The sequence below is a fragment of the Nelumbo nucifera genome, chromosome 3, assembly GCF_055504915.1.
Source record: "Nelumbo nucifera cultivar China Antique chromosome 3, China Antique-T2T, whole genome shotgun sequence".
In the NCBI taxonomy this organism is placed as follows: domain Eukaryota; kingdom Viridiplantae; phylum Streptophyta; class Magnoliopsida; order Proteales; family Nelumbonaceae; genus Nelumbo; species Nelumbo nucifera.
The window spans coordinates 25318263-25345208 of NC_142651.1; the positions used below are offsets into that span (position 1 = coordinate 25318263).

The 26946-nt window shown below is 41.0% G+C and overlaps 4 protein-coding genes across 11 annotated transcripts; 1 reads left to right on the top strand and 3 right to left on the bottom strand.

Moving 5' to 3' along the window:
- Window positions 1-335: 335 nt before the first annotated feature.
- Window positions 336-10370, bottom strand: LOC104593183 (protein DETOXIFICATION 10-like). Of its 8 annotated transcripts, none has more exons than XM_088901639.1 (10): window positions 9997-10370; window positions 8836-9380; window positions 8632-8718; window positions 8358-8414; window positions 7836-8074; window positions 7559-7764; window positions 7336-7468; window positions 4819-7171; window positions 1140-1485; window positions 336-1064 (listed from the first exon to the last, which is right to left on the bottom strand). In XM_088901639.1, the coding sequence occupies exons 1-7, from the start codon at window positions 10234-10236 to the stop codon at window positions 7418-7420; spliced, it is 1425 nt and encodes a 474-aa protein (XP_088757765.1). In that variant the 5' UTR covers window positions 10237-10370; the 3' UTR covers window positions 336-1064; window positions 1140-1485; window positions 4819-7171; window positions 7336-7417. The 8 variants fall into 8 exon arrangements, with proteins under 8 accessions (XP_088757765.1, XP_088757764.1, XP_088757762.1 ...); XM_088901638.1 differs by having other exon boundaries at window positions 7297-7468; XM_088901636.1 differs by having other exon boundaries at window positions 1140-1574; window positions 4819-7468.
- Window positions 519-1508, bottom strand: LOC104593328 (L10-interacting MYB domain-containing protein-like). Its single transcript, XM_088900309.1, has 2 exons — window positions 1140-1508; window positions 519-1064 (listed from the first exon to the last, which is right to left on the bottom strand). Exons 1-2 carry the CDS (start codon window positions 1506-1508, stop codon window positions 519-521), a joined length of 915 nt encoding a protein of 304 aa, XP_088756435.1.
- A 448-nt stretch (window positions 10371-10818) lies between the features above and the next one.
- Window positions 10819-24805, bottom strand: LOC104593497 (uncharacterized). Its single transcript, XM_010253408.3, has 3 exons — window positions 24333-24805; window positions 12892-13097; window positions 10819-12792 (listed from the first exon to the last, which is right to left on the bottom strand). The coding sequence occupies exons 1-3, from the start codon at window positions 24661-24663 to the stop codon at window positions 12742-12744; spliced, it is 588 nt and encodes a 195-aa protein (XP_010251710.1). The 5' UTR covers window positions 24664-24805; the 3' UTR covers window positions 10819-12741.
- LOC148801049 (uncharacterized) lies at window positions 12956-24339 on the top strand. Its single transcript, XM_088901642.1, has 2 exons — window positions 12956-15649; window positions 15732-24339. The coding sequence occupies exons 1-2, from the start codon at window positions 15602-15604 to the stop codon at window positions 16308-16310; spliced, it is 627 nt and encodes a 208-aa protein (XP_088757768.1). The 5' UTR covers window positions 12956-15601; the 3' UTR covers window positions 16311-24339.
- Window positions 24806-26946: the final 2141 nt, after the last annotated feature.

Sequence of the window (26946 nt, forward strand, 5' to 3'; positions counted from 1 at the left end):
ATGTATCATGATAGTTCATTACTTCTATTGTAAAAACAAAGACAGTTGCTCATCATCTGATGATTCAAGTGGTTCTGTATCAACCTTCTGTACATACATGGGCTTCTTGTGATATACAAACAGCTATGAACTACATTAAGGCTGCATTTGGCATTCCTTCTTTTAAGAACTTATCTCCTTTTGGAAGTTAAAAATTCAGTGTTCATAGGAACACTTTAAGTTTTAACTGCGACTGGAAAAGGAGATAAGTCCTTAAAATAAGGAATGCCAAATGCAGCCTTAATATTCATATTAAACACAACATGGGTAATCCATTAATTACTTGAAACTAAGAATTGACTAATGTATCCCAACACAATATTTCATGAAACAATAGTAACGCAGTGTAATCTGCAAAGACAGCATCAACTTCATATACAAGTCCAGTAACTTGAATTAGAAAAAATAAAATATAAAATAAGAAACAATGCATCTACTCTAGCCGTGTCTTCCATCTTTCATCTTCTATTTACCTTTTCCTAAAGATGTTTTAGCCAGTCCACTTGCAAATCAGGAGACATGGCTAGGAATATCTCCCTCAAATACTCATCTCTGAATGGTTTGAACGTTGCCATCACCTGTTCTATCCCAATCCCATTACGCACGTAAATCTCATTAACAACTTCCATGCACCTAGTAACAGAAGTATCCCTCTTCTTAGATTGCATTTGTTGCCTAGCCTCCATTATTTCTTCAATTTTCAGATTATACAACTTTAACTTGCTCTTGTTCAACTCTGTCCATGTTTGCAAGGCATAAAATATTATATTGGAAGAGTGCTCAGTTTTCTTTATGATTTGACAATCACTGGATAGTGGAGTATCATGGTTTGACTGGGCAGTTGATTCACTTTGTGTGTCATCTGGTGTCCAACTATCCCATAGATCTTGTGCCTCTGAAACATGTTCCAGCTCCTTGTTCCCAAATGCCATCTCTCCAGCTGCACTTGTCTCTGAGAAAATAAAATCTAACTCCTCTAAATGTGGGCATCCCTTTTTCCTCATTTGTTCGACCCAACTGTACTTCTGCATTTGAGAAATAGCATTTCAATTGATGTAAAATGAAGCGCAATGCATCTAAAAATATTTTAGAAAACTTACCAAATAGAGGTGATCCCAGACACACTCATTTGCTGTTATCCTCTTTGTTTGAGGATCTACTGTGACTCCTGTATGATTAGTAAGGGAGTAGTAGTTGTTGTGCATCTTTTTTAACTGATGATACTTATTTTCGAACTGCTCTTTGTTGTAGGCTTTTTTGTTGATTTTGTTAAAGTTCTCCATGATAAAATTCCATCCGTTAGTGTCAAAGGAAGAAGTGGGCCTGTTATTTGCCTTTACTTGTTGGACCATCAAATCAATAAAACACTTCTCCTCAGCATCCGTCCATGTGGTGATCTCATTTTGCCTACTGTCATCATTAACTTGTATAGGTTGGGATTCCATCCTGTATATGGGAGACAGCTTCATGTATGATATTTTTGGACATGAACCTTAAGATCATAAACCTCATGGCCCTCAAGACCACTAGCCCAGCTACTTGACAACCACACAAATAAAACATATTCTGAGAGATGGAACAAATCTAACCAAAAAACAAAAAGAGCAAATAACAATTGTTGACATTCCAATAATCTAGTCCATAACTGCCACACCATCTGGCCCTACTGCCCAACCACTGAAAAAATGGCTTCATCCAAGTAATAAAAAGAAATAGTAAACAAGAATGCACAATTCAATAATATGATCCACCATGCATATCACATCCAGCACAATTCAATATTATGCCAGAGGAGTTTAAGTAAATAGCAATGTTATAAAAAACTTGAAAATTAAGCTTTTTATCTGAACATCATGACACCAAACCTAGGAAGTACATATTCACATAAACAAAACTAGGACCCTAACCAAACTAAAACTGATATCCACTGCACTTTACCATGCTCTTAAAAAAATAAAATTTAGAATCCATGCAGTCTATGATGTCTGTGCTAGAACCAGTAGCTGTTCTCCCATCTTTAGACCACCATTGTTGGCTAGGGAAATTTATGAATGCATTTCTCTTTTCAGAAGCTCTATTCTGCCCGTCTTTGAGAATTGGAAGGACGAATTGGCTTGAAAAGAGGACTGCGATCGTGGTTTCATTTTTGTTTCTTTTACATGGTTCCTGCTAGGGTAGTTTCTGCTTCAATGGATACAAACTGAGACAATGGGTGTTGATCAGTTGGTCAGTTATATCTTCAAAAAGGAGTAGCTTGTCATAGGATGAAGACTGTGGTCGCATAACAAGGATCTGAAACTCCCCTGTAGTTTTGTATGGCTAGTGCACTCAATGGCTATAAGTAGGGTATGTAGAGGCTGGTTTCTTTGTTTCACCTGTTAGATGCCCAAGTTTTCCTCTTCCTCCAATAGCCATTCTAGCAAGCAAATTGAGCCCATTCCAAGTAATTTATTCCATCAAGCCTTACGGTAGTGATTTGATTGCTGTTAGCTTCTCCCATACCTCCAAGACCCTTTCTTGTAATCATCTCCATATGACTCCACAATTCACAAAAAAAAATTTCACAAGTAAAATACCCAAAAACAATAGTCACTAAATGCAAACAAAGCAAATCCATTCTCTACATCTTATCCTAAAGCCTCCTACAGGGTAAAAATAGCCTTGGAGAAGAGGGTGAACACCCAATCGATCTCTCCAAAGTCAAATATAACCCACCTACTAGTGATTGATCTCAACAAGAGATAAGAAGTAATCAACCAAAAGGCACTTGACCAATCCAAGCTAGCCATAAATAGCAAAACCCCAACTAAACCTCCTTCCAGCCTAGGAAAAAAGAGAGAACACCAGGTCAATCTCTCTCAATGTTTTAAAAGATGTGGGAGGCATATGCAAGGCACCATCAAAATGCCCCGAGGCACATGTTGGGGCATTGATGCCTCTGAGGTGTATGCCTCAGGTGCATGAGGCATATGCCTCACATGCCTTCTACAAGAAGCAAATACCTCATACAAGAAAAACAATATGACTCCTCCTCCTCCTCCTTCCTCTTGAGAAAGCTTATGCCTCCTTGTGCTTTGGAGGCTTGTGCCTCTTGTGTTCTGAACTACACCTCACAACAACAATAGTCAATCTCCAAAATAGGTTGTAACAAATGTGAAAACCCTAGGCGTTGCACCACACACAATATGTGAAAAACACCTTTAAGAAAAAAACTGACTTGCTTCTTTCTCTCATGTTTCCACCTTTGGGCAGAACTCCAAGACTACTCCTTAGAAAGCAATCAAAACTCCAAAAGCTTTAAAAACCAGGCCGAACAAAAAATCAAACCCACCCTCTACTTATCTCATGCAGCTGGCTGGTCTAGGTCTGCATGAGTCTAATGATAAAGGTTAGAAAACTTGCTCTAATACCAATTAGCTGAATAAAAACAAAAGAAAAGATCTGTACTTGGTTACAACAGTAGAAAAACAGAAGAGAAGAGAGGAGGGAAAAGAATGTAGAGAAAGGCCAAAAGTGTTGCAACTGCCTCCTTCTTTGGTATTTATACTGATGAAATAAGATGCAATGACCAAAATACCCTGCTGTCCAATGATGTGATAATAAACATAAGAAACATAATGTTTCTATAATATATAAGATGCAAAATATCATTATCTCAATACTCAATAGTCACATGAAAATAGAACTAGTTCAAAACATGGTTTCCTAATACATCTAGGCTGTCATATGAAACTTCATCCATCATGAGATTAAATAACTATGATCTTATAATGGGACTGACAAGTCAACCTCAGATTCCTGGTAGGATTGTATGGAGGTTCCACAAGAATGATTCATGATTAGTTGGATCCAAACAAAAATATTACCAATTTCAGGTCTAATCTAACAGACCATGACTCATGGAACTTGTAAAATATAAGTGCAGAATAGCCTCCAGTTTTTAGCTTGTTCATAATCTTAGGCCAAGGAGTGCTGGATTAGACCTGCTAACATGACAAGGGCAAACAGATACTTGACAATATCAATTCTAAAAGTCGAGTAACAACTGAACACCCCAATTGTTGAGCTTGCCTTGCACAGTCTATTCCAAGAAAGGATAAAGGCTGAATGCTTCTATAAAAATATTTGCCAAAACCCTTAAGAAGATGAGTTGGAAATAATGCTTTGTTAAGTTGAACTGTATTTGCGGCTTCTCATAGCTCTTACAATTTAGAAATTTCCAATTCAAATTGAATTTCATTATTCTCACTTCTCTTTGCTTAAAGAACTTATAAATTACATTTCAAGTGGTGACGTTTATACATAAAAGCCCACCCCACGCAGTTGGGTCATATATTTGTTGAGTTGAGTTGAGTAGATGCCTATACATAAGTGCATATACACAAAAAAAGGGATGTCAAGGCTTTATCCTTCACAATTTAAATATCAATAATTAGAACAGAAATGGCTTCAACACCCACAGTTGCATCGGGCAAACGGTTGGTGCACATTACCTAGCAGGTAATCGAATGAAAGAAAATATTTGAAGCCTGCATGAAAGGTAACGCAAACAGAACAATGAAGAACATAGGAAAAAAATTGTGAGACAACGCAAGAGTTGATTGTTACAGAACAATGAAGAATGCAAAAGGGAAGGAAACAAAGTCCACCGGTATGCGATTAGTGCTGTAAAGCATCCAAAACCAAGAAGACTGATCAATATAGACAAAACAGTCATCCACTCATTATACCAAAAAAATAGCTATTACATTACATCCAACAAGAGTGATTAATACGTACTTCGAGAGGAGGAGGAGAAATCAAAGTTTCTGCTATGAGTCTTGTGGTTCCGGCGGTCGGATTAAGGGGCAAGTGGTCGTTGCAAGACAGCGCAAGAGCTTCTGAGTTCTGAGGCGGCTCGACAATAAAGAAGACAGGACTTGTCTCAAGGGTTTTGTGAAGTCCAAAGTCTGAAACAATGGTGTGGTTCCAGAACCATAAACACACATTCCCGAACGCAAAATCATAGTTCTTTCTTTGTGTTTCAGAACGTACCAAGCCAACAGAACAACCCTATAATGAGCGGGAAATGGACTAAATAATTTGTACACGTGTTCTCTTACGGTACTCCCCAGTCGGAAGATTATACTATTTTAGCCACGTGGCAAGATAGTCTCTCGATAGCATTCTCTCCCTGTCCGTGTCTCTACATGCCATTTCGACGGTTGATATCTCATTTGATATGGGAAGCATCAAGCACGCCGACGCCGACTATAATATCTCATCTGCCATCTGCGCCTCAATAACTGCTGCTTTAGCCGTCTGAATTCGAGATGGAAAAGATGTAGTTCTCTGCAAATCAACAAGGGAAGAGCTGGGTTTGTGAAGGAGAAGTAGCAGACGATGCAGTTGGGTGGTGTTGGTTCAGCTCTTGAGGAAAGGCCAAGTATTTATTTTCCTGAAATTCACTCAAGTTATACTGCCATAATCACAGTATTTTATCGTTTTGGATGATTTTGTTGAGTTGCTGACATGCTTTTTCCATTTTATGAAATTCACTCAAGTTAAACTGTCATAACCCTAAAATTTCCATTTGGTGTTGTTTGTTCCATCACTATCTCATTATCATAATCAATTTACCTTTTACGTTGTTCTTTGGGCTGTTATCCCTTGATGCCTCTGTAGATAGATGCAAGTGTTGATTGGACATGGACTCCTTGGCTGTAATATTCTTTTATATTTAATTGGTTACTATAAGTCTGGTATTTTTTCCTTTCTTTTCCTTTTAATTTTCTCTCAAAGAGGATGGATGGTGTAGGCTGTGTAGCTCTTGCTGCAGTTTTTTGGTAGGCAGTAAGCTTTAGCATTCTTGTGACCATGCTCATGAGTCAACTCTTTGATGTTCTGTACCCAACCACAATATAGTAATATCCTATTCTACTTGCGCGAAAGAGATCTAAATATCAACACTGGAGAAAGCCACATATTTTTTGCAACCATAGTTGACATGGATTTAACATCAAAGTTAAGTTCTAAACCCTCCAGATCTCATCATCCTTCACTTAGCCACCTATCTCTTAATACCTTTTCAAGTTACAACCCTTTCAGTTAGGGTTGTTAATGGGACAGTTTCTGATCTGCTGTGATCAAATTACCTATTTAGAATATAATGCTTACTATTGTATTATATGTGGATCCATGGCGCATTGAATTTTGAAACCATATTAAAAGGTGGGAGCTGGCAGTGTATGCTTTGATGCATAATCACCCCAGTTCCAAATCTGTTAAGGCGGTGGAGGCTTGTTATCCAAGAATCTTTGGTTCTCTATTAGGAACTTAGATATCAGAAGATTGTTATGGTTTATTTTTTTGATGGATGAAGATTGTTGTGGTTGAAGGCACCCTGAACACTGTAAAGCCTATGATACAGCCTTCAAGAAAAGCTTCCTGGGACTAATCTTTTTTTATTTCAAATTCAATATCAATAGCCTGGGTTCATCTCAGATTCCATCATCAACAAAGTTTCCTTTTGTTTGCTGAGGGGGAAAAAGAAAAGAAAAAAGAAAAGGAAGAATATTTAGACCTAATTAAACAGATTTTGGATAGGTTTTGGATCAATCATCTAAGCTTCACCATTCAGAATATTTGAACCTACAGATCCTGGCTACAAACAGAAGCTTCAGTCAATAATGTAAAACCTGTGAATTTTACAAATCTGAAGAATTCAATTTATAACCTCTATGTCCAAGATTTCTAACATTATACAGTAAAAATTGGCTCTTGATAATGCACAATGGCAGGCAGTATTCATGTAGCTGACCGCAAACAGTTGGGGTTAAGGCCGAGTTTAGTTCAGTTGAGTATCCCAAAGATTTTGTACACCACAAACCATCAATTGGATGATACGGCTATATGGAATAGCTAAACTCCTATCATCTAGGAGTAGGTTTGTGGCAATGGGTGATGTCAGGTTGGAAATACACAACAATCTGAACTTCCTAGAAAACAGGCCTACTGTGAACCAGAAAATATCAGACAACTTAGAGTAGGAACTTTTTCCCAACCAAAAACCCCATCAGCATATGTGCTCTATCTGATCCAAATTGATTCTTTTGGCGATTGGTGGATATGGTCAAGAATTGCCACCAACTACCTGCAAAAGGCATTGAAACAACATTACCAATATAATTTTAGGTGCAAATGTAGATACTAAACTAATCCCAGTAGCCTGATCTCAAGGCATAACACTAAAAGATCAGAAGTTCACATGCCATTTACCAATATATTTGGCTCATAAATGGTAGTTAAACAAATTACAGTAATTATTTATGGAGAAAGGCCAACTGTCTCATATGCTTAAGTGACAACAGTTGGGTATCATCAAAACTTCTTATTTGCATCAATACAATCTTTGTTGATTCTCAAATAGCCTATCCCTGGCCTTGAGTGCCTGCAGAATCAATACAAAACAATTCAAAATTACATAGATAGCTATAGGTTAACCTATATGATCATAAAACTACAAGGGTGGATTAACAACCTGCTTTTTCCAGTTTGTACAGCTTGTTATGAGAGCAAGAAGGGCTGATTGCAAAGTAGACCCAGTCAGTATTCCAATCCAGAGGCCTTCTCCTCTTAAATGTATGTAGAAACCTAATAGAGCTGCTACTGGAATTCCAACAAGGTAGAAAGCCCCCAAGTTTATGATGGCCCCTATGTGTTGCCACCCACATCCTCTAGCCACACCTACAAATTTTAAGAAGGAACTGTTAATATCATAAGCAAAACAAAAAGGATATAGAAAGATAGGAGTCAACCTGAGAGAACTCCTTGTAGGCTGTCCATGATAACTGTGAGGCAAAACAGAGGTGCCATTTTTGTGACATAATTCACTACTTCCTTCTCATTGCTGTAGGCATAACCCAAAATATATCGGCCTGCAAAGAGGGCTGTGCTTACTATAACCGCCTCTGTCACTGAAAGAAGCATCACAACATAGACAGCAACTTGGGCTGCCTGTGGGTTTCCAGCTCCCAGTTCATTTGAAACTCGAGTGCTACAGATTCAATGATATTTTCTTTCATCAATAAGTATGCATCTCTGTCATATATGAATGTCATACATATTCACATGGCGTGCACACATACGCAATCAGCAGTTCCATCATATATGCACATCATTATTACATCCATCACATGCACGATACAATCTTTATATTATAGTATATACAAAATCATTATATGCATATTCATCAACTTCTGCATCTAACCTATCAAAAAAAATTCTGCATCTATTCACATACATAATTTCATGCATGAGAAGGCAGATTTGGGTCAAACCTTGCAGCAGCACCTATGCCATATGGTATGGTATAGAGCAATGAGGTGGTAGTGAGGCTGTTCACAAAAATTAAAAGTATGTTAGGTCACTTCCATCTATAAAAAGTACCAAAAAGAAAAAAGGAAAATCCACTGCTCCATAAAAAACAAAAAAAAAAAATTAAAGTTTTAAGATTGAAGTCCCATTCTTATTTCACATCCAGAAGGCTTCAAGGTTATGAAAATGAAGTACTGAAAATAACCATGCCATATGGAAGCTGATAAAAAAACATACCATATAGAAAGGACTGAAGTTTCAAGTTCTGGATTTGATAAGAGCCCAGACAACAAGATAAGCACCTCAAATGACCACCAATCAAGACTAGAATCAATGAAAGGAAAATAAAGAAATCAGAAGAAGAAACTATAAGAGAGGAGGAAAGTACAAGAACAGACAGTCCTTTCCCCTTTTTTTGAAGAAAATTGTGAAGAGAAGTACCAGATCATTACAGCTGAAGAGATTGCCAATCGGAAGAACTGGCTGACACCTTGAAGCGCCTCCATTGACAGTGGTACTCTAGTTTTATCACAAGATGAGGAGTACTTCATGTACAACCCAAGGAAGATGACATTAAACCAATATGATAGACTGATTGCTAATGCAGCTCCGCAGTTTCCTAATCCTGACTTTAGTACCAACACCCAACAAAGGGGAATATGAAGAAGTAGGCTTGTACAGGAACTCAGGAGCAGGGGAAATATCAAACTCTGAGACTGAAAGTATCTAATCAATGGTTGAAGGGTTGCATAAGCAAACAATGCAGGTATGAGCCAGATAGCAAATTTCCCAGCTTCAATTGATATTGAAGGGTCTTGGCCTATCAAAGGCAGTAGTTTTCCCATTGAAATCCATACAAGAGCAATGGGGAAACAGACCAAGTTGAGGGAAATTATGGCTCCATAAGTTTGAACTCCAAGCTGTCGATATTGTTGTGCTCCATAGGCTTGCCCACATAGAGTTTCTAGTGCACTTGCCATTCCTAGCTGCTCGTCAAGTGGAAAACTGTCAAACCGTTAATCACTCAAACAACTGGGCCTTGACTCACCAAAGTTCCAAGTATACTCTGCAACTTAATGAGTCAATTGATTTGATCAATAGTAGGTCTTGTACTCTTATCCTATTGAGAAGGCAATTCATTTTGTCAACATCGAAGTCAAACTGAATCTGCATCATAAAATGACAACAGACCACTGACCCTTGTGAGGATTAACCAGAACAGGCTTATATTATTGTTGGTGCATGGATTAAGGATCTTTCAATGCTTGCATTTGGGTCACCTAGGATGAGTTCTGAGTGAACTTAGTTTGTGTTTGGCATGCTTTCAGGGAATTAATTATGATGAATAAAGTGGTTCTAAGAATCCTTTTTAAGTTTGGATATATGAGAATTTCTGGAAATAATTATTCTTTTGGGCTCAAAACTCATTCTTCAAATAGTGATTCTTTGGAGTAGAGTTTTAACAAAAAATAAATGTCGTCTTCCCATTAATATTCATAATTAGAAGTCCATTAGAACACCTATTAATAAATTTTCTAAGGAATATCTTGAAATTGATCTTCTGATAAATGGGTTCTGATTTATATAAGAAAACTCACTCACAATCAGACTAAATCCAGTAACACCGGCAAGGGAAGTGGCGATGGCGGTACTAGACAAAGAGAGTTCGCCGAGGTGTCCAACCATCATTACAGAGATGACTTGTTGCAGGTATTCTGAAATGGTCACTACCACCATAGGCCCAGCTATGTAACCAACATTCTTTACTTCCTCTGCAAAAACACCCCATCTCAGTGCCTCCTTTTCGTCTCCTCTGTTCTTCAACAACAGACCTTCTTCCATATTTCTCTCTCTCACACACACTCAGTGTCAAATCCTGGTATACTTTGGTTTGCTAATAATCTATCTAACAATGGAGTCCTGTTCTTATAAGGAATATACTGTGGCTGGCGGGAAATGCCCGTTGTGATAACTACGCGGTGGGCCTGGTCCATGGACTTGTCACGTTATCCCCCGTGGATTTTGTACTTTTCTATTTGGGCCGGCTTAACAACCCACGACGGAAAGCTGATGAGATGGGGTGTTAGAGGAGGCCCTCTGCAATGCCACTGGGCACTAACATCATATGATGGGCTACTTTATAGTGAATACGACAATATAGGAAGCAGTTTTAAACCTCTAAGGCCCACAGTAAGATAATAAGAAATTAGACGAGAAAAAGGATGTGATGCTCACGGTTCGGTTAATTTTTGAAACCGTGGGCTAATTTTTGAAACCGAATCGGGGTTAGAAAAATCAAACCAAAGTCGATCGGTTCCGTTAATCATCAGTTCGGTTTGTTGGTTTTTCAGTTTTTTATCATTTACAATATTTATTATAGAAAAATATATAAATATATAATAAAATACTATAAATATATATAATATTATATTTTAAATAATAAATAATATATTGTATATTATAAATATATATTTATATAATGCATATTTATTAATTTATAATGTATAAAAAATATAAATATACATAAAATATATATAAATGTATGTATATCAGTCGGTTCAGTTAACCGTCGGTTTTCTATTTTAGTTAACCAAAACCGGTATCTTCAGTTTTTTTAAATATTGAACTGAAACCGAACTGACCTGTTTAATTAACTGAATTTTCGATTTAATTTCGATCGGTTTGCTTTTTTGGTGTTTTTGCTTACCCTTAGATGCTGGTGAGTATCAGATGTCACCTGAAAAAAATAGTTTATACAACCATGGCATTACAAATGGTGGGCTAAAAGGTCTCCACATGCACCAATCTCCACCATCTATTTGCTGTGCTGGTTCTAGTTCAGCAGTGACCAAATCATAAACATAAAAATGGAAACTGGATCAAGGCAATTTGGGTGGCATTTGTCAAAATGGTCATTTTTTAAGTATTAATTTTTTTATTTAAAGCAGGATGCATTTTTACAATCTGAAAACAAAATGGAAATCCTTTCCTCTTTATTGTCCATTTTCATTAGGGCCATTTGATAACGACTTAAATTGCTGAATTAAATGACTTATTTTTTTGTCTTTTAGTGGATAAATAAACTAATAATAAAATATTTAAAGATATGGTAATCGACCCAACTTTAGACTCCGACATTCAGATCCCAACGCCTTAAAAAACTAATTTATTCAAAGACAAAACGATAACCATTTCAGTTCGGCCACTTCAGTCGTTTTCAAATGACTTAGCAATCTATAAGCAAAATATAAAAAGATTTGGGATCAAATCTCGCCTGCATCTGGGTTGGGGGATGGGTTACCCGTTGTGTACCCCTTCAAAAGGGGGTGGAATATTAAGAATTAAGATGGTAATTTATTTCTTTTTTTTTTTTTAAGGATCAATCCAAAGCACCAATTTATCAAATCAGATGGTAATTTGTTTCTTTAAGTATGAAAAATTCCTTTCCCAAAATTTATCTACCGATCTCCAAAGTTTGAAATCAAGACAATAATGGCAAATGAGTATCTGCATTTTGTGGAAATTAGTTGTCAATAGGAACAATGGAGAATACGTCCTTAGTGGAAAGCGCATATGGAATGGGCCCAGACATTTGATTAGGTAAAGCATAGTTGAAATATATTGCTTGAAAAAGGAAACCACTAACATGGAATTCTTAACTTTCTCCGAGTGTCCACTGAATTACACTAACAAGTTGTAGGTTTTGGGTATAGTAAATAAAGAAAAGTGTCACTAGGCGTCTGCATATTCTTTTTCATTTGTCCCTTGCGTCTGGAAAGTAGCAATTCTGCCATTCTGTGGGTTGGGTTTGTTTTTTGATTTCATGGTACCCAGACCAGTTCAGTACAATATATACGATAATTTAGAAAATAGTCTTGAGTTGTTTTAAAAAATGGCCCAGAATCGGAACCGTTCTGACCACTTGTTTTTGGGTTGACAGTTTGATCATCTAGTTCAAATGGATGATCTGTTCTGATAAAAAATATATAAAAAAAAAACAGTTAAAAACTGTTGAATGGATTGACGGTTCGACTACACGGGTGAAAGGGTTATTGACCGATTCAACGGTTTTTGGCCAATGACCAAGTTTGAGGTAAAATAGAACCAGTTGCCTGCACGTTTCCCAGGCCAAACGGTCTGACCGTCCAGATCAACAGTGGTTGGAAAACCATGGTTTGAACCAGTCAATGTGGTTGACCAAAACAGATCAACTCTGAAATGCCTGAACATTTTATTTCAACTCATCCTTACATCATCACCATAACTCAATGTAGTAAGATTATGGTTAAAAAGTAGTACTATAAGTTTACAATTGAATTGGAAACCAAAATGACAAGAAGTTGCAGACTAGTTTATCAGTAATCCCTCCTCAAAGATCCTCCCTCTTGCCTTGTCTGTCTGCAATATTGATGCAGATCAACCCAACCATTAAACATACAACAATTTGAACAAAATATGAAGAAACTCATAATAAGCTACAAGTGATGGACTACTGACCTGCTTTTGCCAGTTTGTGAAAATAGTAATGAGAGATAGAAGAACTGATTGTGAAGTAGACCCAGTCACTATTCCAATCCAGAGGCCCTTTCCTCTTAAATGTGTGCAGAAACCCAATACAGAGGCTATTGGAATCCCAACAAGATAGAAAGCTCCAAGGTTGACATAGGCTCCAATGTGCTGCCATCCACATCCTCTAGCAACACCTGAAAATGTGATAAGATCTAAAATGATATGCAAATTAAACTAGAATGGATCTCTAAGCCTTCTCAGGCTATCTGATGTAGCGCGATCTGGTCACTCCTAGCTGGCAGGGGCTTCGCTCCTATCTGGCAACGGACAACACCTGAGAAGGAGAAGATGAAGGATTCCCGATGAGCTTGCCCGGCGGAAACACTCTGATGCTTAAGATAGAACTTCGAGAGAGAAGCTTAGAGAGTAATGACGAGCTAACAGTGGAGATGCACACTACTCGATTACCAAAAATTCAATTACCTTTTTCCTTGGGGGTCGGAGCCCTTATATATTAATGCGCTGCCAAATCGGGTGTAACTGCCTATGATTCTCTGCTACAGCCGTTATTCGTCAGGCTGATTTGATTGGCGCAGGTATACGTCGCAGGGTACGGTCCTGTCACTTGAGAGACGTTATGCAGAGCTGTCGTGCACGACGCCGCCTGACGAGAGAAATGGGCGCAGTCCTCTAGACTGGCAGGTGCTGCGCCGCCAGACAAGAGACGTGGGAGCAATTTAACAAGCACGGTCTTGTCGAATAAGAAGTTTCCCGAAGGCTCCGGGTTACTCAGTAGCGAGCTCCTTTGTAGCGAGCTCCCTTGTAGAGAACTCTTTCGTAGCAAGCTCCAATAGCGAACTGCCTTGCAGCAAGCTGTGCTGTAGCGGGCTGTAGCGAGCTGTCTTATAGCGAGTTGTTCTGCTGGGGTTTCAGCGAGTTCATTACGCCGAGTTGTGGCCAAGCCGTCATGCCGAGCTGTCACTTACGCTGAGTCATGTCCACGTGTCACCTGGTTAGGAGGTCGGGTCAAATCACCCTCCATCAATTGCCCCCCACTCCACGGGCTAAGGGTCTTACCCTAGCGCGGGGAGTTCATGAAGTGACGGGTGGATTTAACCCGTAATTAAACTAGGTTGATTGTTCGCATGATGTATATGCACGGGTGTCAAACAATTTCTGGATTTTTTGGGCGCCAAAAAACGTGCCAAACTGCATTCAATTTGGGAAGACGTGCAGCCGTCTTTACTTCAGTTTCGGAGGACGTGCGGCCGGCGTTACTGTAGGCCATCGGATCTGCTTTGATCGAGACTGTTGGTTTTTCTGGCACAACGGCTATAAATAGGAGGGCCCCAGGCCTCATTTTCTTTACGCCAACTTGCCTCGCATTTTGTTTTGAGGTCGCGCCTTCACCTTGTTTGCTCGAGCTCTCCCTGTTTTCGTCGCTTTCTCAATCCACTTTTCTGGTGAGTCCTCTATTCTGTCCAAGCAATGTCTGGATATCCGTACTATAGTGGCTTTTCTCGAGACAGTAATCAGGGTGAGGTCCCCTCGAGCTCGGGTGGGAGCTTGGGGGTTCCCTGAAGGGCAGGCTCCGGAAGTCTGTGAGGCCTCCGGTAACGCAGCTTCCACTTCCCAGGGTCGGGAGCCTGATAGTTTCGGCCTTTCCTCCATGTCAATGGAGAGGCTTCGGGCCCTAGTCTCTTACTACAACCTCCCCAGGGATCTCATCTACAGCCTCCCATCCAGTAACTATCCCTGGGAACACGGCCATGACGAAATCGTGGTCTTTGAGGAGCAGCTCGTGGCTGGTCTCCGACTCCCTCTACATCCTCTGATAGTGGAGGTTCTTACCCATTTCAACGTCACCATAGACCAACTCCATCCGAACTCAATCCGGAATGTGGTAGGGACGATTTCTTTGTTTTTCGAGTATTGTCTTCCTCTTTCTCTTGACATCTTTGCCACCATCTTGTCCATTAAGAATGCCTCCCCAAGAGCCCCTCCAGAAAGGCGCTCTTATTACTTTTCCCCCCGTCCTGGCTTCAAGCTCCTCCATGACTTGCCAAACAGGATCCCAGCTTGGAAGCGGGGTTATTTTGTAGTTCGCAACCCCGAGGGGTGGCCCTTTCCGACCCACTAGAGGGCCGCCATTCAGGATCCAGGCGTTGAGCTGGACCCAAAAGTTCGGGAAACTTGCAGTCTTGGGCGGGGGTAGGCTTTCTCTGTTGGGACTACTTGGCTGAGGACAAGCTCGTGTAGGCCAGCTTGAGCCCCGGTAGGTCACCCTTAGGTCGTTTTTTTTTTTAGCTGGACTAATGCCTTGTGATTCTTGCAGCCGACATGTCTGGTGTGGATGCGCGTCGCCTTTTGTCGAGCAACCAGAAGCGCAGGGTGAAGAGGTCGCGCCCTGACCAGACGTCCACTTCTGGGGCCGCCGAGTTTGAGGCTGTAGACCCTGCTTTTGTTCCGCCGCCGGAGGTCCCGCCTGTGTCCTTTGAGGGAGTAGCCGCGGGAGGCGGCGAAGAAGAAGAAGAAGAGGTCCCACCTCAGAAGTAGTACCCTTCAGCCGCGGTCCGGCCCCACCGTGTTCCCACGGTTTCCTACCGAGGGAAGGGACGAAAGCGTCACCAACTACCTCGTGGCCTCGTGGAGGAGCCGACGGGCAATCACTCATGATGAGGTCGCGAGCTGGGCCGGGATGCACCATAGGGAGCTCGCCAAGCTGGCCTCGGCTCACTACATGGTGGTAAGTGCCTGCTTCTTCCCTTTTTCTCCCTCCCTTCTCTTTTCTTTCTCCCCCCTTACTTACTTCGGCTTTCTATTGGCAGTTGAACTCCGCCATCCACGCCATGGCCTGTCAAACTGCTATCCACTCCCAGGACGCCGTCAATCAGAGGTCGAACGTGCAGAGCCTCCAACGTGAGCTCGACCGGGCCCGGGAGGAATTCCTCCAAGCTCAGAAGGGGAGCAAGGCCCAGGAGCTGCTCGTTTGGGACCAGGAAGCACGGATCTCTCGTCTGTCTGAGGAGAGCGCCCGTTACAGGGAGGAGTCTTCGAGGGTGGCGGCGGAGAGGAAGCTTCTTCGCCAACAGGTCCAGAGCTTGGAGTCCACGCTCCATGAGAGGACCTGCAACTTCGACGCCGCAGTGGAGGCAGAGCGTGCTAAGGCGGTGGAGGACTTCAAAAAGTCCCAACAGTTCCACGACCTCCAGGTCGAATATGGCTCTAAGTCCTACCGCTCGGGGTTCAAGCTTTGCCAGTGGCTGGTCCGGAAGAACTTCTCTGGCCTCAACCTTGAGGGCGTAACAATGAGAGACCTGGCCCCAGAGACGGCGGACGCGGCGGAGGAGGAGAAGCCCGACTCCCTAGAGGAGAGTGACGAGGAGGTAGAGGAGGTGGGGCCTTGAGGCTGGTTGCTCTCTTTTTCTCTTCTTCTGAAAAATGATTCTCTTGAAGTGGTTGCTCCCGGGTGGCTGAGCCCGGTTCTTTTTCTTTTCTTTCTGCTTTGCTAATGTACTCTCCCGGGTTGTTAGGCCCGGTTTCTTTTTTTTTTCTAAACTAGTAATGAAATGTTTCTTTTTCCTGCTAAGTATTTGCGCGATTCTTACTTTTGTCGAAGTGACTATTTCACCCGAATTGCTAGGGATAAGCGCCCAAAGTGGGGTTTCCCGACTATCGTCATACCGAGCTATTTCCCCGTACTTAGTAGGGATGATTTTATAATGTACACCGAGGTGATCAACCTAGTGAGCATATGCTCGACCTGTATGCACCTGGGTTACTTAAGTTGAAGTCAGTTGTCCCTAGCGGGTCCAACTTGTATATCGGGGCGGGCTATGCATCATAGGATCCACACCCGAGCTGCCTACGCCTTTGGTATTAACACTTAGCCTATGCCGGTGAAGCGGTTAGGTCTTATACGGTGCCGATGTCTTCATTAGCTCAGTGTTTTATCCCTTAGGCTGGGGGAGTGACTTATGGTCCACTCTCCTAGAGTTCGCCCATGCCATAGAGGCGACTGGTCTTGTAGTGTCGAGGTCTTCGTTAGCTCGACGCTTTGGCCCTTAGGCTTTGGGAGCGACTACAGTCCACCCCTCTTTTGGAGTTCACCCATGCCGAAGAGGCGGCTGGGTCTTATAGTGCCGAGGTCTTTGTTAGCTCGGCGTTTTGGCCCTTAGGCTTTGGGAGCGACTACAGTCCACTCAGCTCGGCGATTACAGGTAATACTGCCTTAAGTTGACAATATTCCATGCCCAAGGTACTTGTTTCCCTTCTAGGGTTTCGAGCTCATACGTTCCTTCCCCGAGCACCCGCTTTACTCGGTAGGGTCCTTCCCAATTTGGCCCGAGCTTACCAACACCGGGCTCTGGCACCATAACTTTACGAAGGACCAGGTCACCGACGCGGAGGTTCCACTTCTTGACCCTGGCATCATAGTACCGAGCTACTCTCTGCTGGTAGGTCGCGATCCTAATGTATGCGAGGTCCCGTACTTCGTCGAGTAGGTCGAGGTTGGTGCGTAGCTCGTCTTCATTTGCCTTGTCATCATACACTTCTAGATGTAGCGTGGAAACTTCGATCTCGGCTGGGATAACTGCTTTTGTGCCATAAGTGAGGTTGAAGGGAGTCTCGCCTGTTGCGGTCTTTACCGTGGTCCGATAAGCCCAAAGTACACTGGGTAGCTCGTCTGCCCAGAGTCCCTTAGCTCGGTTGAGGCGTGCCTTCAGTCTATAGAGAATGGCTCTGTTCGTGACCTCCGCCTGACCATTTGCTTGAGGGTGTGCTACCGAGGTGAAATTTTGTTGAATCCCCATATCTTTACACCAATTCTGGAATTTGATATCCTCGAACTATTTACCGTTGTCAGAGATTAGTACTCGGGGTAGTCCGAAATGACACACTATACTCTTCCAAAAGAATTTCTGCACATTTCGCACTGTGATCGTCGTGAGAGGTTCGGCTTCTACCCACTTGGTGAAATAATCAACTGCCACCACTAAGAACCTCCTCTGTCCTATCGCTGGCAGAAATGGTCCTAGTATATCGATCCCCCACTGTGCGAAAGGCCACGGGCTGGTGAGATACTTCAGGTCGGCGGCAAGCTGGTGGTGGATGTTGTGGTGCTTCTAGCACTTGTCACATCTTCTGACGAGCTCGATCGCGTCTGCCTTCATTGTTGGCCCGTAGTATCCCTGTCATAGCGCTTTCTGGGCGAGAGCCCTGCCCCCCAAGTGTCCACCGCACAAGCCCTCATGAGTGTCGCGCAGCACGAGCTCAGCTTCGGAAGGTCGCAAGCAGCGCAGATAGGGGAGCATGTAAGATCTTCGGTACAGCCGTCCATCTATTATGACGTATTTGGCCGCCTGACGCTCTACCCTTCTAGCGGCATTGCATTCTGCAGGGAGGGTCCCGTGTAGCAAGAAGCTCGTGAGCGGATTGATCCAGCTCGGCTCTGCTTGAACGACAGGAGCGACCTCCTCTGCCCCCTCGAGAATGCTAGGCCAAGGCAAGTTCTCTATGTACACGGTTCTCATGGTATTATTACTGGTGTTGGCTAACCGGGACAAGGTGTCGGCCTCAGCGTTCTTTGATCTTGGGATTTGCTTGATGAAGTGTGACTGGAAGTTGAGCAGAGCCTCTCTTACTTTGGCTAAGTAGGCGATCATGGTTGGCTCGCGGGCTTCGTATTCACCTGTGACTTGGTTGACAACGAGTTGGGAATCACTACAGACGACAATGTGTTTGGCTTTCACTTCGTTTGCTAGAGCCAGCCCGGCTAGTAATGCCTCGTATTCCGCTTCATTGTTGGACGCCACAAACTCAAAGCACAACGCATACTCCAGTTTCACCTTGCTTGGCCCATACAAAACGATTCCAGCTCCGCTACCCTATTGGTTGGACGAGCCATTTACATGAAGGATCCAGGGTTCCTCATCCCAGCTCGAGTTCAACCTAACTTGGAGAGAAATCGCACTGGTTGCTACTTCACGATGCTCGAGCTCAACCGGCCTGGGAACCTCAGGCTCGATTGGCCTGGGGACTTCGGTGCTGAAAGTGCACTCCGCGACAAAGTCGGCTAAGGCTTGGGCCTTGATAGTAGTTCGCGGCTTGTACTGGAGGTCGTACTCATTGAGTTCGATGGCCCACTTCGTTAACCTACCAGAGACCTCGGGCTTGAGTAAGACTTGCCTCAATAACTAGAGCATACGCCAACTTTTCGATCTCTGGATATCTTGTCTCTGCTCCCTACAACACCTTGCTAGCGTAGTAGATAGGTCGTTGGACTCTATCTACTTCTCTTATTAGTACCGAGCTAACCACCTCGTCACTTGCAGAGAGGTACAGCTCCAAAACATCACCCTCCTCGGGTCGGGTTAAGACCGGGATACTGGCAAGGTACTTTTTGAACTCGTCGAATGCGAGTTGGCATTCTTCGATCCATTCAAAGCCTTTACTTTTAATTGCTTTAAAGAAAGGCAGGCAGCGATCTGCCGATTTGGACATTAAGCGGCTCAGAGCGGCTATGTGGCCATTCAGCCTCTGAACCTCCTTCAATTTCCGAGGCGGTCTCATATCTAGGATGGCCTTAATTTTATCCGGGTTGACCTCAATGTCACGCCGGTTAACGATGTACCCTAGGAATTTACCCGAGGTGACACAGAAAACACACTTGTTCGGGTTTAACTTCATATTAAATTTACGCAAAACCTCAAAAACAAAATGCAAATCTTGTATTAAATCACTTGAAAACTGAGTTTTGACGACCATGTCGTCTACATAGCATTCTATTTTCTTTCTAATCAACAGCTCAAACAATTTATTTACAAGTCTTTGGAATGTTGCCCCGACATTTTTCAGTCCGAAGGGCATGACCTTGTAGTAGTACAGGCCGAGCTCGGTTATGAAGGCAGTCTTTTCTTCGTCAGCAAGGTCCATCCTAATATGGTTGTAGCCCGAATAGGCATCTAAGAAACTCAGCAACTCATGCCCTGAGGTCGCGTCCACCAGATGGTCGATCCTGGGGAGTGAGAAGCAGTCCTTTGGGCAAGCTCAGTTCAGGTCGGTATAATCGACGCACATGCGCCATTTACAGTTAGCCTTTTTTACCAGAACGGGATTGGCCACCCAGCTCGGGTAATGGACTTCCCTGATAAAGTCGGCTGCAAGGAGCTTCCCGATCTCCTCGTCAACTCCTCTCCAGCGTTCTGGGGCTAAGTTGCGTTTCTTTTGTCTAACGGGCCTAACTACAGGATCAATATTCAGCTTGTGAGTGATGATGCTAGGGTCTATGTCGGGCATCTCTGTCGCGGACCATGCAAAAACATCTAAATTTTCAAGTAAAAACTTACGAGTTGGGATCGCAGAGGCTTCTCGATCGAAGCGTCGATCTGGAGTGTCCGAGCTAGGTCCTCTGTCGAAGTCAGGACGGAGACGGTCTCTTCTGTGGGTGCAGCTCGCTCCTCGCACTGCTCCACAGGTCGCTCCAGCTCGAGGTCGTCTGCCACCTTGGGTTTTCCTTTGAGAGCGGCGACGTAGCACTTACGAGACTCAAGTTGATCGCCTCGCGCCACCCCAACTCCGAAGTCCATAGGGAACTTCATTGCCAGATAGTAGGTGGAGACCACCGCACGTAGGGCGTGGGTGATGGGCTGACCTAATATGGCGTTGTACGGGGAGGGAGTCGCGACCACCAAGAAATCATGATTGAGCCTTACTATGCTAGGCCAGGTGCCGACCTCCACAGGTATAGAGATTCTCCTCAGGGGCCTGACTTCCTCTCCGTTGAATCCCACCAAGGGAGTATTTGCGGGCTTGAGATCGCCTTCTTGGAGTTGAAGCTTGTCGAACGCCGCCTTAAAGAGAATGTCCGCTGAACTGCCAGAATCTACGAGGACACGCTTGACTTCAAAGTCGTTGATCCTTATTTTCACGACGAGCGCATCATCGTGGGGTAGTGGACCCCGCACGCGTCGTCCTCCGTGAAAAAGATCGGGTCTTAGAAGTTTTGCCATTAAAGCACATATGAGGGATAGAGGGACACAAACCAAATTGAGAGAGAGAATGGCACCATAAGTATGGATTCCAAGCTTTCTATATTGTTGTGCACCATATGCTTGCGCGCATAGAGTCTCCAGTGCACTTGCCAGCCCAAGCTGCTTGTCCCAAACAGAATAATCTGTTAGTTACCTTGTTTGATCGGGTCGGGTTGGGCCCGGGTCAGGATGGACCTGTTACCAAACCAGTTCCACACCAGATGGTTTTATGACAATAGATTCAGAAACAGCCCAATTATTGATCGGGATTATTGGGTCACCCAATTATAATAGACAGCTCTATTTTTTAACCTCTTAATTTAGCAGTAAACCTGTGAATTTGTTAAATTGAGAAATACACGTAAGATCCAGACCCTATGTAATTGGGTCAGTTGGGATCAGTCCTATTGGGATCTTCACGACCCATTAAAAGCCCAAATTTACTGGGTACAAATTGGACCAATAAATAGCAGGCTGGTTCAACCTAAGTTTTAGGTTGGGTTGGCTGGGTTTTACTGAACTGGGACTAGAGTAGGGCCCTCATGTGGGACCTCCAGCCTTGGCTTGCCAGTTGCTACCTGCCAAATGGTGGTAATCATGGGCCCGGCCCATTCTTGGATTAACACCTGTAATAAGGGATAGGCTTGGGAGATTTGCATTTTTTTATTTTTTTGAAGGTTTTAGTTTTAGATTTGCGTTTTACTAAAACACACCTTAATAGTTTGCAATCGATTTACATTCCAAGTGACCGTCCATCAAGAACCCTTTGTACAGCAGCCTTCGGATTGGGAGATCGGCGGATCGTACATGAACACACTAGATGGACGGTTGTGATTATTTCAACCGAAACCCAAATTCAATGGCCAGTTGTGTTCCCGCCAATCGCCACAACACTCACGTGACTGTTGATCCTACAAGAAAATCTATTCTGGAATTTTTTTTAAGAAAAAATTTATTTTTTCATATTTAAATTTATTGATAAAAAATGAAGGTAAATGGGGTAATTTTAAGATATCTAGTGCATTCAATTCCCTCTCATTATGTCTAATATTTAAGGCATTTAACTTGCATTCACCTTCATTGAATCATATATTTATATTTAAAGCATTTTTTTCATCTTTAAATTCTATTAATTAAATCCGAACATAATAAATTAATAATTCCAATAATATAAAAATACGTATTTTTAAAGTCTACTTGGAAATTATTTACCAAAAAAAATCTACTTGAAAAAAATAGTGTTGCCAAAATTAAATAATAAAATGCAAAAGAATATAGAAATTAAAAAAAGAAAAAAAACTGGGAACATTTTTAGCATCATATATTTGGCATATTAAATTATAATAAGTATGATAAATAAGAAATGTTTTTTGATGATGGGTGAAATTGACACATTGGCCACCTAGCGCCACGTCACCTCAAAGATCTCGGGACTTGCATGAGTGACCTCGGAAAGCATTTGCCATCGGGAGGGATCTGTGTATCCTCAAGTGACCTTAGTAGATCATCCACAACGGTCAATCAAAGCCGCCCAAGACATCGATTCCACCTCGGGCTCCTCGAGATATCAGGCGACCTAGGCACAAATTAACATTTCGGTAGAATGACTCCGACCTGCCATGTCAACATGGGAAACACCTTCCAAGCAATTAACGCCTCCGAGATCCTCGGAAACATGTCGAGCAACTGACGAAAACAGCAAGCAGCTCATCCAAAGAATGCTCCCATGAGCTCCTAAGAATCCACACACCAAGATCCATGACTTCCAAGAATCTCAGGAGCACCTTGATCATCCCCCAACTCTATAAAAGGGGGTGCCTTCACTTTCACAAGGGAGGCTCTCTGAGAAGGTATTCTAGCTCTCTTTGCTCTCTCTGCTCGGAATTATCCTTCTTTCCGTCAAATTCAGCACTAATTGGAATTTTGAACGCCGAAGCCTCTTTGCCTGGGCTCACAACCCAGGCCCTCGGACACCATCTCTTTCATAGGGTTCGGGCCGCTCTCTCACTCGAAGCTCTCCAAGCAAATCGAGCACCATCATTTTTATTAATGATGTAAATGGAATGTAAAATTTAAAACCAATTGGAAATAAAATTACTTTCCTATTCTTTCCCATTAAATCTAATATCTAAGGTATATTCTCAAATTAAATCCTATATTTAAGATTTATTTTTATCATCATTAAATTCTCTTATTAAATCTATAATATTAATTTTAACAATACAAAAATAAATATTTTGAAAAGTAATTTAAAAACAAAACAATTATCTTCCCTCCTGATGGTGGTTAAGAAATTCAACCATTTAGGGTCAAACGGATTAATAAATAATGTCATAATTAAATATTAAATAAATAAATATAATATATAATACAAAAAAAAAGAATTGGGTATATCTCTAACATTGTATTTTCATTATACTAAACAAAAATAAGTATGAAATGTAAGTATTTTTATTAATGATGAAAATGGAATATCAAATTTAAAATCAACCTAGAAATTAAAATGATGTCATAATCAAATAATAAAGTTTTAAAAAATAGAAAATACAAAGAATCACTAAAATGAAAAAAAAATAGAGAAAAAACTTGGGCACATATATAATGTAATATATTTATAAAAAAATAAAATATCGGGTACATCTCTAATATTGTACATTCATTATATTGAACAAAAATAAGTATTCTACATAAGAAAAAATTTTATCAATGATGGAAATGTAATACAAAATTTAATGTCAATCTAGAAATCAAACTATTTTTCTTTTTGGGTGGTGGGTTTGTGGTTTGAGTCAAATGGATTAATCAATGATATGATAGTTAAATAATATATCTTTAAAAAATAAAAAAGTATAAATAATTAAAAGAATTTATAAAAAATTATGTATTAATTATATAAAAAATTAAGTATGATAAATAAAAAATATTTATATAATATAGATGAAATATATAATTTAAAATTGATTTGAAAGAAAAGCTATTTCTTATCTAGATGGTGGATCAATGATCCAACTTTTCAAAGAAACTCACGATGTCATAATTGAATAATAATTATTTAAAAAAGATATAACACAAAAAATGAAAAAAAAAATACAGAATTTTGTCATAAACATTTGGGAACATTTCTAATGTTATATATTCATCATATATTAAATAAAAATAATTGTTAACATAAAAATTATTTTTATTTATGACAGAAATGGAATATAAAATTTAATAATAATAACATAATTATTTTTATAGTTTAAAATAATAATATAATTATGAGCATTCAAATTTATTTTTAATTATATTATTATTAATGTTAATTTTCAATTTATATCTTAATGATGATATATCGAAATTTTAATTAATTAATATGAACATGCTTAATTATTAGTCATGGAAAGGTAACCATACCCTTGAAGTGTTGATGCGCAAGTGTTGAGGCGATGCTCCTCACTCCTGGGCGGTGGAAAGCTAATAAAGTAGTAAAAAGACTTACGAGAAGACTGAAGCCGGTGACGCCGGTGAGGGAGGTGGCGATAGCAACGCTAGAGAGAGAGATTTCACCGAGGTGTCCGACCATCACCACCGAGATTACTTGAAGCAAGTACTGCGACACGGTAACTGCAATCATCAGCCCTGCCATGTAGCCTACGCGCTTCACCTCCTCTACAATATCATCCCATCTCAACACCTCCTCCCTCCTTTCTTTATTCTCCTTCACCAACAATCCTTCCTCCTCCATACTCTCGCCCACCCGCTCCCCGCCGATCGCCGAAGACCGAGGTGCTATTTACTACGCCTTTAGGAGAAAGAGAGTAAGCTATGACTTAAAAAGACTTGTGAGCGCATTAAATCCCCCAAGGATAATTGACTCCCTGTGCCCAAGAAATAGTCATAAAGAAAGCAAACCTTTAGGCTTTGATTATCTATTTTGTTTACTTATTAAGTCATCATTAATTAAGAAAAAATAAGAAGAAATAGGTGCCTGGGTGCCTCAAAAAAATTAAAAAGCCTCAGGGTGGTTGTGGCGGAGACTAGGAACATTTTGGCTGTCTACGTCCACAGTGTCTGCTGTCCATAGCGTTTTCTTGCTCGACACACGAAACCATTCCTTGGTCGTCACGGTTGTCCGTACGAAAACTGCCGGTGATGGTTGAAGTTTAGGAATGCATGCTTATTCGAATACTCGTTTATTTTGACCGAGATCATACCAAATTATCAAATATCAATAATCACTTATTTAAAAAATAAGTATTAATTTTTAAAATAAGCATTTATTTGAAAAACTCAAATTTTGAAAATTGAATTTACTTTTAAGAGTTAGGGATGCAAGTCGAGTGGGTTAGGTCGGGTTTATGGTCAACTTGGGCCCGACCCTAAAATTTGGTCTTAAGGCCCAAACCAAGCCCAATATTCCCCACCCAAGTTCAGCCCGCATTGTAATTTAATGCACTCAAGTTAGGATTGGGCCTAGGCCAAGCACAGGTTAGCCAATGAACCCACTCTAAATTTATACATACATATATATACACATACACATACATACACATATGTAAGTATGAATATGTATAGTTGGATCAGGCTCAGGTCGGGTTTGGACTACCTAAGGGCTAGGCCCGATTCAAAATATAAAAAAGCCTGATTTCTTGAGCTCGATGATCAAAAATCCAAACCTATCTCATGTAAAATTTCAAGCTGGGCCAATCCAAGTTCGGGCTGGGCTTGCCTACGTTGCACCCCTATTCTTGGCCCATCGCATCATTTTAAAAATACCTATACTACCCTTGTTTAAAACAAGTGCTTATTAGAATAAGCACTTATTTTTCAAATAAGAAATCCAAACTTGACCAAAGTATGAACCATATAGGTCCATCGACACTTGGGGGGCATTCTTTTTTTGGATTTTAAGAGGGGGAAAAGTTGACCAAGAAACCCATGTTCATTTTTCATATTTATGTGGGAACCAGTGAATATTTATTTTCCTGAGTGATACACATCTCTTAGGTGGGTAAATTAAATTTCCCATCTAAGAAAAAGTTGCCAATACTTGGATGAAACAAAAATGTCCCTTTTAATAATGAAATTTTTATAACTAAAATGGTCATTACCTTATTTACATGAGAAATAAAAGAACATGGATAAGTGACTTACCAAAAAGCGAAGGGGCATTGATATTATTTTGGAATTTGTGGGGTGAGAGCACGGGCACGGGTTTGGGCGGGGACCCTACTCCCATCCCCGACCTTGACTTTTAAATTAGTTCCTAACTCCCTATTTCGGACCCTAATCCCCTCTTGTAAGTGAGAAAAGTCAACTTTCATTTCAGATCCCCTCCCTATTTCAGATTTCCAATTTCTTTAATTAATTTTTTTAAATAATTAAAATAAAGAAAATTTTTAAAATACAAATAATATATATTTCACACACACATATAGATATACACACACCATGGGGTTATGGGTTTTGTGAAACATAGAGAGTATGAGAGAGAATAAATTGACATAGACCAATCGGTAGGCCTGTCAATTGGTTGGGTCAAGTAGAACTATAACCGATTCAATAAGAAATACTAAGGACCTTCCCGATTATCCTTTTCTTTTGAATTAAATGTAGAAAAAAAAAAGCAGAAATACAAAGGACTCAGAACTGAACTAGACCCGCTACGGTTTATAATTTTAGACCCAAAATCGAATTGATCTATTCTCAGGACAATCAGGTCTGACCTGATTATAATAAACCTAATTTTTTGCAGCCATATAATAAACCTATTGAAAATATAATATATATATATATGTGTGTGTTAATTTATTTAATTTATTATATATTATATTTAGCTTAGGTTGGGTCTGAATCAGTTCAGGACTAGGTAGAACCAATTCCAAATTGATATTAATTGTGATAATATATCAAGAATCAAAATTGACCCACCGGTTCTATTTCAGACCCAACCCATTGATAGCCTTACAAACCAACTGATGAAGGGTGATTTGGCATGACCTAGCAAAAAGGGGACACGTAGGCACGA